The sequence below is a fragment of the Phyllobates terribilis genome, unplaced genomic scaffold (assembly GCF_046119375.1).
Source record: "Phyllobates terribilis strain yellow unplaced genomic scaffold, ASM4611937v1 Scaffold_3__8_contigs__length_932513732, whole genome shotgun sequence".
NCBI classification, from domain to species: domain Eukaryota; kingdom Metazoa; phylum Chordata; class Amphibia; order Anura; family Dendrobatidae; genus Phyllobates; species Phyllobates terribilis.
Genome location: NW_027362763.1, coordinates 302,584,799 through 302,597,504, shown reverse-complemented (window position 1 = coordinate 302,597,504; position 12,706 = coordinate 302,584,799). Strand labels below are relative to the sequence as shown.

The window sequence follows — 12,706 nt, the reverse complement described above, 5'->3', positions numbered from 1 at the left end:
TGTCAGGCCCGGCCCTCAATGTTTTGGAGATGGATAAGGGCCCCTTAACCCCTTACTGACAAATAACGTACAGTTATGTCATATTCTTGCTCCTTGACCTTGATGTGGACTCAGAAACTGAGCATGCATCTTTCCCAGCAGATGAGAATGATGTTCAGCCTCCAACAGCCGCGTGTTGGGGATTTGTATTAAAAGCTCAAATTACCCTCTTTTGTCCCATTAAAAATAAAGAAATACACATGTGGTATTTTGTCCATAAAGTCCAAGCTATCAAAATATAAAATTAATCAACCAGATCATGGGGGGGGTTAAACACCAGAATTTAGGGGGGTTTGGCCGCCACAACAATGCAAAAAAACCCAAAAAAACATGTTTTGATCGCCTCTTGGGCTACTTTCACACATTGCTTTTTTAATGCCTTTGTTTATGCAAATTTTCTGTTGCGTTTTACAGTACCAGCAGAGTTGAGTTTCCAGAAATCTCATGCATGCTCCTTGGTTTTTGTTTCATCAATATTTTGTTTTTTGGTTGTTTTTTTGCAGAATAGATTATATCACTTTTAGCGTTTCTTTTCTGCGTTTTTTCACCCATTGGAAGTAATGGGTGCTAGAAAAACGCTGAAAAAATTCACCAAAAAACGCAGGTGTCAGGTTTTTGTTTTTTTTTTCAGTGTTTTTTTGTGCCAAAACCTGATGGAATAGAATGAGATTATTATTTTTTTTTTCACTGAACTTTTATGTACATGCATAAAGAGACAAAAGGACAGTGCATAAAAAACCACAGCAAAATCCTGAACAAACCTTCCTGGCAAGAGGTCAGGTTTTTCTGCTGAAAAAACGCCATGTGAGAACATAGCCTTATCGTGTCTGTCCCAATATGGTATCAGTAAACATACCAGCTCAGGGCACAAAATAACAAGCAATCACACAGCCCTATTGCCCAAAAAATTGAAAACATTGCCTGTCTTTGAAAATGGCGACACAAGCAAAATCTTTGCTTAGTGGCCCAGGTTTTCCTGTGTAAACGGACCCTTATGCTGCTATTTACATGCATTTTTGATTCTTGGTATAACGGTTAGTACAAATCTCCAGACATCAGCATGTCCCTCGGCCCCAGCAACTTCACTTCAGCCATGTTTCATATAGGAGTTAGCACTGATGACGTGTCTGCACAGCAATCTATGTGACGGGAGCTGTATGACTGACTCTTTTTATAGCTAACCCTTCCTCCTACTGGCACAGCCAGGGCAGAGAGAGGAGGCTGGCTTGGGCAATAAAATGAGCCAGTCAGCCAACCCATTTCACACCCCATGACTGGTCACATGCGATACAGGAGTCTCTCTTTAGTTTTGAGGACTGAAGTGCAGCTGCCAGGGCTGCAGTGATGGCTAGAGTTGGTAAAACTTATGATATATTAGTAAGTGCTATTCTGCCTGCATAGAGATTGGGTAGTCTGGCTATATCAGAGACTAAGTCCCCATAGAGAAGGCAGAGACGAGCGCTGTGCATGCAGTTTAGGAAGTAGAAACATTGCTTTCACCTCTTGTTTTAGTGATCATGTGATTGCTGGATGCTGCAGGAGCCACTGGGGTCTAGGCAGACCCAGAGCAGCTCTGCAGTGGGGGCAGGAGTCCGAATTTGCCCTATAACTAATACGGCTGCCCCCAAATACAAGGAAAATGGGCAATTTTAACAATGTATTTTAAAGAGTTGAAATGCCCCCTTAGAGGGGGTTAAAATGTGTATTTTTTATGTGCACACTTTTTTTTTTATATATATTTTTAAATTATGTAATATTCTCAAGAAAACAATTGTTTAAATAAAAATGGTGAAAACAAACCTCCTCTCTTCACTTTGTATTTTACTTTTTATTTTTGATTTTGCCAATTTTGAGAAGAAATGTATATAAAAAAAATTACAGGAGTTACATTAAAAAAAAAAAAAAAAAAAGAATTTGAATAAGCAATAAAAGACCTTAACTCTTTTTAAACCTGGGCCTAGTCATTAACTGGGAAAAATTGTTCCGGTCTTGAGCTGGTTAAATAGTGAGGATTAAAGAATACATTTTCCATAAAGGGCTTATCCAGCACTGCTCACATCCTCATTGGAAGTGAATGGTGCCCATGATATTGATAAGCCTGCGCGATCAGGAGGTATTGTGCACATGTCCTGTTCATTGGAATAGAACACATTTGCAATACTGCTGATCGTTCACACATTTTGGTGTGTGTGTGGTCAGAACGACGTCGGCACCATTCACTGTGGATATGGATGTGATTGGTTCTGGATGACGCCTTTAAATCTTTATACTCAAAAATGGCGGTCTTCATGTCTTTAGATTGCTATAGGCCTCTTGTTATTGCATGTTTTCCTGCAAACTTATGCAGTCATTATTATCCAACAATCAGTTTGCCTGTGTACCTGGCTACTGCAGCATGGGCCCAAACCTAAGGCCAAATTTTCATGTGTGTATTTTATCCATTTTTCTTCATGGACAGAACACATTCATAACCACTTTCTGAAAATGGGCAAAACTTTATATCCAGTTTGCAAATGGTTTTGCAAAATCAGGCGTACAGTTACGTCTCATGGATGGCACAGAAGTTGCGCCAAAGCCATCCGCATCAGGAGTCGGCTGTTATACAGTCATGTTTAATCTATCATTTTAGCCCCTCTGATGCCACTGTTGATAGTGACGGCGGCATGTGAGGAGTTTGAGATCGCTCCCTTTGTCAGCTCGTTGGCACCACTGCACTACAATCGAGGGGTGCCAATGGGTTGCTTTGGCAACTGGTGGCTTAAAGGGGCTGTCCATCTAAATGTTCGGCCTGATGAAATAAAAAGCTTATACTCCCCTCCCGTGCTGGCAAAGTTCCAGCGGTGTGGGCACTCGTGGTCCTGGGGATCCTGTGCTGTTATGACAGGTGAGCCCGGCACTCAATCAGCGCTGGCGTCACTGTACCCACCTTCATACGAATTGAACATAAAGAGGAAGTCCGGGCTGCAGCTGATCTCGCTTCCTTTTTCATGTTTAAAAAAACAAAACAAAAAAAAACTACATATATTTAATATTGTCATGCTTGTAGCAGCCTGTAATATAAAACCATATTTTTCATCTTGTATTCTGCATGCCATTTAAAAATAAAAAAATACTATGTCCTAATTGCTGTTTTTGTTAATCTCTACTCAATTTCAGATTTTTGTTGTGGTTTTAGCGTACTACTAATAAAATATTAGGAAAGTGATCAAAACATTAAATGTACCCAAAAATGGTGCCAGAAAAAAAGTACCTGTTGTCTTGAAAAAATACATGCTCTCATACAGCTCCATCTACAGAAATATAAGAAAGTTAGTTGGTTATTAGAATATGGTGACCAATATTTTTTTGTTTTTTACGTACATCCTTGTACAAAAGCAGCAAAACACACACACAAAAACAAAACTGGAACTGTCAGTTTAGTCCAGTTCACACACCAAACTGGCACTTCTCTATAAATGTCTTGGTGATGTAACCGGCCGCACAGGAACGCCATCCGTGTATGCTGCCCGTCATAAATAAAGGACGTGAACTTTCTTAGTGTTTTTTTTTGTGCGGTCCTGTATATTGTATGTGCATACAAATGAAAAATTTTGCCTTTTGCGGAAATAACTTTTTTTTTTTCATTTCACTTCTAGGAAATAATTGCAGTTTGCTGTGACCTCATGGTTTAAGTGGGCATAAAGATGAGTATAAGCAGTGATGAGGTCAATTTCCTGGTGTACAGATACTTGCAAGAATCGGGTGAGTAACTTTTTACTATGAGTGCATTCACACATAGTGGAAAGGCTACAGATTTTCCTTCTAGCTTTGCGGGTGGAAAATCGGCGACAAGTAATGACAAATTGAGTTAATAGAGAAAGCGAAATCTGACACATCCCATTATATAAAGTTTTTCCCCGAAAATAAACAAGGTCTCATAATAATTTTGTCTCCTGAAAGATTAGGGCTTATTTTCAGGGGTTGTCTTTATTTTTATGTTCAAGAATAAATGTGGATTGTTTATGGAAAAAAATTACCATTTATTCAAATGTAATCATGTCATCACACATACTGTACATATATATACGTGTGTAATATATATACCGTATTTTTCGAACCATAAGACGCACTTTTTTCCTCAAATTTTGGAGGAAAATGGGGGGTGCGTCTTATAGTCCGAACGTTGGGGGTGTGTGTATTTGTGTGGTGTGGGGGGGAGCGGCATCGGTGGAGGAGCGGGGAACAAGAGGCAGCAGCCGCCTACTGCAGCCTGCACTGTCCCCGCTGCTAAAGAAAATGAATATTCATTGCTCCCCACGCCCATGGGGCGTGGGAGCACTGAATATTCATGCTCCTTAAAAGCGTTATACAGTGTAGCCGCGCTGCGGCTGTTGCTGCCGGCTATCTCCTGTGCCCGCTGTTAAAGGGCATGAATATTCAACCTCTCTCCACGCCCATGGGCATGGGGAGGGGGTGAATATTCATGCCCTTTAATGAGCGGGCACAGTAGATAGCCGGCAGCAGCCGCAGCGCGGCTTTCCTGTGTGCCGGCTATGAAGGGAGAGTGAAGTCACTGCTCCCCGCGCACAGAAACCCGGCGTGGGGAGCAGTGACTTCCGGCAGCTGATTTCTCCTTGTGAGCCGCGCATGGCAGTGACGTCATGCGCGACTCACAAGGAGAGATCAGTGCGGAGAGAGAAGAAAGGTGAGTAGGAGTGTTAATTTTTTTTTAATATGCAGCCTGATGAGGATGAGGGGCGCCATGCATACCAGGACAGGGATGAGGGGCGCCATGCATACCAGGACAGGGATGAGGGGCGCCATGCATACCAGGACAGGAATGAGGGGCGCCATGCATACCAGGACAGGGATGAGGGGCGCCATGCATACCAGGACAGGGATGAGGGGCGCCATATAAAAGGAAAGGGGGATATTGTCAGAATTGGGAGACATTACCCCTATATCAAGTGTCAGCAGAAGACCCTCTCCCCCTTAAAAGTGCATCATGACCACATTTCTTGCTTAAATTTTTATTTTTTATTTTCCTCCTCTTAAACCTAGGTGGAATATAATATATATAATATATAGTGCACACATACATGTGTGTACATACCAGCCTAGTTTCTTTAGACTCCAGCTATTAAAGAACGTTTGGTGACATCAGTCACATGACCGTAATGTCAGCTAATGTCCTTACGCAGTTTTATCTTCAGAATAGAGAGAGCGCGCGCCCTGGGCAACGTCCCAATTTTTTTCCCCCATAACGCGGGACCTGACTCTAACTAGGGCTTATTTTTGTAGTAGGACTTATATTTCAAGCATACTCTAAAATCCTGTAAAATCATGCTAGGGTTTAATTTCGGGTAAACACTGTAGATGCGGGATCCATCAGGTTCATTCGGATAAGTCATTTCTCCAAGATTGGCAGCCATAACGGTATTGTGGACAGAGCTGTGGTTGTATGCTACTGTTGCCATAGTAGGATCAGAAGCTGACAAAGGACTCCTGTCTGGTGGGTTTTCATCATCTTTTTTTTTTTTTTTTTTCTAGGATTTTCCCATTCCGCCTTTACATTTGGTATAGAAAGCCATATCAGCCAATCCAATATCAATGGTGCCCTGGTGCCTCCTGCTGCTTTAATCTCTATTATTCAGAAAGGATTGCAGTATGTGGAAGCAGAAGTTAGCATTAACGAGGTAAGCCACTCTACTATTTTTTTTAATTAATTTATTTTTTTAATTGTATTAATGCCTAACGTTAACCTGTTCATGACCAGGCCATTTTCTGTTTTGCACTTCGGTTATTTTTCCTTTCCGTCTTCCAAGAGACAGAACTACTATTTTTCTGCTGGCGTCACCTGATGAGGGCTCAGTTTTTTTGCTGAAGAAGTTGTTTTGAATGACAGCGTTCATTTTGCAATATAATATATACTGGAAACCGGGAAAAAAATCCTAGTCTGAAATGGTAACGAAAAACAAAACATGATTCCACTTTTTTTTTTTTTTAACTTCATTTTTTTTTTAAGTCCCCTTAGGGGACTTGAAACTGCGATCGCTTGCTTTTTCTATAAATTGTATTGGGGTATATAGTTCAAGTTAAGGGCCAAAGACTGGGCTTCATAGGAGGATTAAAGGTCCCGTCACACTTAGTGACGCTGCAGCGATCCCGACAACGATACGACCTGTCAGGGATCGTTGCTGCGTCGCTATGTGGTCGCTGGTGAGCTGTCAAACAGGCAGGCTCACCAACGATCAGGGGAGCAGCGACATCGTGGAATGAATCTTTCCACGATGTCCTGCTCCTGGTTACCAGCCTGCTGAAGCAGGAGCAGGCTCGTAACCATGGTAAACATCGGGTTACGAGGGGCACACGCGCACCTAGTAACCCGCTGTTTATCATGGTTACCACTTTGCTACGGTGAGCGGAGGTTACCGCTCACTTTAGCAGGCTCGTAACCATGATAAACAGCGGGTTACTAGGTGCGCGTGTGCCCCTAGTAACCCGATGTTTACCATGGTTACCAGCCTGATCGCTGCTCCCGCTGGTCACACACAGCGATGTGTGCTGACCAGCGGGAGGGCAACGACCAAAAAAAGGTCCAGGACATTCTGCAGCGATCAGCGACCTCACAGCAGGGGCCTGATCGCTGCAAAGTGTCACACATAGCGACATTGCTGGTGAGGTCACTGTTGCGTCACCAAAACCGTGACACAGCAGTGATCTCGCTGTGTGAGACGGGGGCTTTAGATGGCAGCGATGGTCAGCGTTCAGTAGGCCCCTGGCTGCTTAGGTCACATCACAGGGGGTTGATGGGAGCCTGTGCATGCAAGCAATGGGGCACTTTCCACTATAAATGCTGCTGTCCGAGAAAGGGTTAACAGCCACGACTGTAACTTCACTATGTAATATAGCCAGCATCAGCCAAATGTGGAAGGAGGCTCAGCTCCTGAGCCCCCTCCACGCTTGTGGATCCCACTCCAGGTTGTTAATTCACACCCTAATGCAGGAATGGATTAAATGCCACGGTCAGTGTTTGACATCGATATTTAAATGGATAAGCTGCAGCAGTCTCTGCTGTTAGACATGCGCAGGCAAGTAGCTGGTATGATGCAGGGGAGAATGGGGGTCCTGAAGTCCCCTGTAATAAAGCCAGCAGGTCCTGTTTCTGCTCCTTACACTTACATTGGACATGTGATGTACTACTATGTCACATGCTGGGAGATGGTTAGATTAGTTTTTTAGGATGTGATGGATAACTGCTGAGAGAGCTGACCGATCATGAGATTGGGGGCATAATGTGACACATGCGTGACCACCACTTCCCTTCATTTAACTGACAGCTATCTGTCAGTCCTATAAGTGATTGAAGTGGGCGTCTCATGTGCACTTATAATTCATTCACACAGGGGACTCGGCGACCCCTGTTCTCTGGACATCTAATGTGAACACCCACTTAGCGACACTTTCATAGGACAAACTGCTTTCCATTTGTAAACCGTAGCAGGTCATATCCTGCAGTTTTTTTTACCTGGTCTGTCCCTGATAACCTCTCTAAAATTGACATATAGCAAAGGGACACATGGAAATATGATTACAGGATTAAACTGTACATTGTGTTTGCAGTTATGATGATGTTTCATAGGAGCTGCAGAAATAGACATGTTTAGTATAAATATACTGTAAAGTTGCTTTATTTAAAGGGCATTGAGACAATACATTTTCTTTTTTGTAACTGTGGAAACTGCCTAATTAGGTTTAGTGTGGTGCTCTCTTGTCCTAGAACGGTACACTGTAGATCAGGGGCAGGCAGGGCTATCAAAGCCTTGAGCGATCCAGTGACCCGGAGGTCAGTGATCACCTCCTGGAAACTGATTCAGGAAATATCATGAAAATAGAATTTCCTGGCTCAGTCTGATCAGATACTGAAGGTGATGAGAAGTTGGTCTTGAGAGCAGTCATTGAGGGCTTGACCGTGCTGAATGTTAGGAGTTATTCTGACATTATCTAATATGTTACACCCTAAAGCCTCTCTTCATTTGTAGTAAGACTTCAGGAGACAGCTGTTCTATGTTTAAGGTTTTTTTTCCCTCTGAATTAATCAGTTGATATGCCTAATATCTTTACACATTCGTTGCTTGTCTTTCCCCAGGATGGCACTCTCTTTGATGGGAGGCCAATTGAGTCTCTCTCCTTGATTGATGCGGTTATGCCTGACGTTGTACAGACGAGGCAGCAAGCATATAGGGACAAACTTGCACAACAGCAAGCCGCCGCGGCTGCTGCCGCCGCGGCTGCTGCCGCTGCATCAGCAAATAACCAACAGCCGTCTACGAAGAATGGAGAAAACGCAGCGAATGGGGAGGAGAATGGAGGACATGCACTGGCAAGTAAGTCAACTCCGAAACTGGCCTGAAATGTGATCATTTGTATGTCTTACAAGGAAAAACAACTATAGAAAATTACAGCTATGCCCAAGTTAGGTCAGAATAGTTAACTTTATTTTCAATGGAGGTAAGAAAGGTGATTTGAACTTTGTTTTTTCTTATTTTCTTAAACTTTTTTTTTTTTTTTTTTTTTTTTTTTGCTAGTCCTCTTATGGGACTTGATGCTGCGATCACCTGATCGCTTGTGCTGTATACAGCAATGCCACCGCATCAGAACTCGGTCTCCTTTGAAGCCCGGCCACAGGCAGGGTTTCACAGGAGCTCTGTGATCACAGGCACAGGAGTTACCATCTCACCCCCAGCTATTATGACCACCCATTGGTGACCCACGATCACATCACAGGCGCACCAATGGGCGGAGAGAATGACGCAAACCCATGCGAGCGCATGTTAAATGCTGCTGTCAAGAATTGGCATTTAACAGGTTAACAATCAGGGGCAGAGTTCCTCTCCACCCACGATTATTAGCGGCAGGCCCTGGTTGTAATACACAGTCATCAAGCTCACTCTGTGAGCCCGCTTCCGACCTGCGCCGCACTTAATACTGCATGTCGGCAGAAATGCCTGACCTTTACCTCTGATATTGTACCTACACTACATGACCTACACTACTGTGTACAGTTTTGGGCACCACATTTTAAAAAAGACATAGACAAACTGGAGCAAGTTCAGAGAAGAGCGACCAGAATGGTGACTGGTCTGCAAACCATGTCCTATGAGAAACGGTTGCAGGATTTGGGAATGTTTAGCTTGCAAAAAAGAAGACTGAGAGGAGACTTAATAGCTGTCTACAAATATGTCAAGGGCTGTCACATTGTAGAAGGATCATCTTTATTCTCATTTGCACAAGGAAAGACTAGAAGCAATGGGATGAAACTAAATGGGAGGAGACACAGATTAGATATTAGAAAAAACTTTTTGACAGTTAGGGTGATTAATGAGTGGAACAGGCTGCCACGAGAGGTGGTGAGTTCCCCTTCAATGGACGTCTTCAAACAGAGGCTGGACAGACATCTGTCTGAGATGATCTAGTGAATCCTGCTTTGAGCAGGGGGTTGGACCAGATGACCCAGGAGGTCCCTTCCAACTCTACCATTCTATGATTCTATGATTTACTGGATACCTTTTGTGACTGTGGTCCACTGTCAAGATTATAATTTTTCAAGGTACTGTACTTGTGAAAAGGGTTTACATCCAAAATTCATATACACTGTAGAGGGGGCAAAGGGCTATGCGGTCATGAGTTTACAATCAGCAGGGTAATGGAAGGCTACAGTAGGTCGGGTGACAGTGGGGTTATTGCAGGCTGTAGACATGAAGAAATGAGTTTTCAGGTTACTTCTCAAGTTTCCAAATGTGGGAGACAATTGGACATGCTGTAGCCCTGAATTCCTCAGGATGGGGCATACTCAGGAAAAGTCTTGGAGATGCGAGGATGTTGTAAGAGCCAGAGATTACATGTGGGAAGTATTGGGGGATTAATTTAGGGATGTATGGGCAAGACAGATTATGGAGGATGATCTAACAGGTACTTTTTGGTGCAAATATTTTGTTCTGCTGGTGGCTACATCCGTGTTTTACCAACATTAAGTAAAATGTATATTTTAAAATGTTTAATCCAAATTTAACAATGCTATACTCCATTTATTACTCTTTTTTTTTACTTAATGTTGGTAAAATACAGAGGTAGCCACCAGTAGAACAAATATTGATGCTGCAAATCACATGACAGGTTCCTTTTAAATTGTTCATAAATGTGAGGTGCTATATTTTTTTTTTTATAATCCACAAATGATTAGCCCAATACATGCCATTCACCATTCAATGAAAGCACATGATTTTATTCTGCAGTACACAGTGTAAACATGTCATCCTACTGCTGTTTCATGTGTTCTCACCCTTATTGTGTGTTTATATGGAGTTCTTTGATGCAGATTTTGGAGAAAGTCCATAAAAAACAAAAAAAACTTTAAAGGGTTAATCCTAAAACCAGAAGTTGGTGGGCCAGCGGTTAGACTACCATCCATCTTGAATGGCGTTTAGGTGCACATGTTTGGATTTCAGCGACGCGATCCTTCTCGTGTGTCTGGTTAGTGGTTTATTCCCCTTCTCCCTATGCTGAGCACATGTTCATTCTGCCAGTCAGAACGCGTATGTGTATATGGTCCTCGGAGGGAATTGTGGGTAGTAAAGTCCATTGGGTATAGTGTGAATTCATGTTATAGTTGACAGTTTCCTAGCATGGATGTGACTATTTCCTCAATAACTGCATTTCCAATGCTTGCAATTCTGCATATAACTGGGAAGAGAGCAACCACTTTCTTTTTCAATGAGCTATATCTACTAGTGATCATGCTTGCCACTGCTCTGTGCTCGCCCGAGCATCTCAGTACTCGAGATGCTCGGAGCTCGCCGAGTACTTTCGAGTTGCTCGGGCGGGAGCTCGGGTCTCCGTCCTGCATGTCTGGCGCTGTTTAGAGCACCAATCATGAAGGGATTGTCTGCCATTCACTGTAATGCCACTGCCATGGTGGTTGTGGCATTACAGTGATTGCCCAAATCGATGGGAACAGTGCTCACAGTGAAACATGAAAAGCCGGCAATTCATCAGCGGCATACACCGGTACCTGACAATTTGGAACAGAAAGAATAGAGCAGATTAGATAGAAACATGTCAGTCACATATATAAGTAGTACAGTGATAGTGTTGGTTACTGTACTTGTCATTTAGTGTTAAAGGATTTATTTAAAAAAAATTGTGTTTTCATGCACCGTCTCTTTAAAAAAGCCGGCCGGCAATTCAGCATCTGTACCCGACAATTTAGAACAGAAAGAATAGAGCATCACACATAGATTAGATAGAAACATGTCAGTCACATATATAATAAGTACAGTGATAGTGTTGATTACTGTACTTTATTTTAAACACTAAATGACAAGGATTTAGTAAAAAAAAAAAAATTGGCGTGGGGTTCCCCGTAGTTTTAGTCTCTGGCGGAGGTTAAGCAGGCGGCTGGAGCAGGTGTTTGAAGCCTGGGAAGGGGGTAATACCCATGGAGCTTCCCAGGCTACTAATATCAGCCCCCAGCTGAATACCTAGCCTTTACTAGCTATTAAAATGGGGGACCCCAAAAAAAATGTGGGGTCCCCCCTATTTTAATAGCTAGCAAAGGCTAAGCAGACAGCTGGGGGCGGATATTAATAGCCCAGGAAGGGTGCCATGAATATTGGCCCCCTCCCAGGCTAGAAACACCTGCCGTCAGCCGCCCCAGAAATGGCGCATCCATAGGATGCGCCAATTCTGGCACTTAGCCTCGCTCTTCCCACTGCCCTGTAGCGGTGGCAGTGGGGTAATAGGGCTGGGGTTGATGTCAGCTTATAATGCCAGCTGACATCAAGCCCAGGTTCGTAATGGAGAGGCGTCTATAAGACACCCCCATTACTAACCCCATAGTCAAAGTTACAAAAAAAACACAAACACCCAGAATAAAGTCCTTTAATTGAAATAAAGACACAATTCTTTAATGTTCTAAATTAAACCAAACTTACCATATCGCCAATTCCAGCTGAAGCCAATGATCTCCTGCAATAAAAGTAAAATAATAAACCAACCTCATCCTTACCTTTCCATGGTTCCCAGGACGGCTTCAGCTCTGTTACATTCACATGACAGGCTGGATCGCAGCAGAACCCTGCCATCCAGCTTGCCATGCCGCAGACACTGAGATGTTCAACCCCAGCCCTATTACCCCCTGCCACCGCTACAGGGCAGTGGGAAGAGCGAGGCCAAGTGCCAGAATTGGCGCATCCTATGGATGCGCCATTTCTGGGGCGGCTGACGGCAGGTGTTTCTAGCCTGGGAGGGGGCCAATATTCATGGCACCCTTCCTGGGCTATTAATATCAGCCCCCAGCTGTCTGCTTAGCCTTTGCTAGCTATTAAAATAGGGGGGACCCCACATCATTTTTTTGGGGCGGTCCCCCATTTTAATAGCTAGTAAAGGCTAGGTATTCAGCTGGGGGCTGATATTAGTAGCCTGGGAAGCTCCGTGGGTATTACCCCCTTCCCAGGCTTCAAACATCTGCCCCAGCTGTCTGCTTAACCTCCGCTAGAGACTAAAATAACGGGGAACCCCACGCCAATTTTTTTTTAAATAAATCCTTTATTTTAACACTAAATGACAAGTACAGTAACCAACACTATCACTGTACTTCATATATATGTGACTGACATGTTTCTATCTA

At 43.3% G+C, this 12,706-nt stretch overlaps 1 protein-coding gene across 5 annotated transcripts in view; it reads left to right on the top strand.

The window, feature by feature from the left end:
• TBL1XR1 (TBL1X/Y related 1) overlaps positions 1-12,706 on the top strand; it is a 121,422-nt gene that overhangs the window by 90,125 nt on the left and 18,591 nt on the right. For all 5 annotated transcript variants that reach the window (XM_073674933.1, XM_073674928.1, XM_073674931.1 and 2 more), the window contains 3 exons: positions 3,675-3,780; positions 5,569-5,714; positions 8,168-8,405. In XM_073674933.1, the coding sequence (XP_073531034.1) occupies positions 3,723-3,780; positions 5,569-5,714; positions 8,168-8,405 (442 nt within the window). In that variant the 5' untranslated portion in view covers positions 3,675-3,722. The remainder of the gene's footprint in view (positions 1-3,674; positions 3,781-5,568; positions 5,715-8,167; positions 8,406-12,706) is intronic.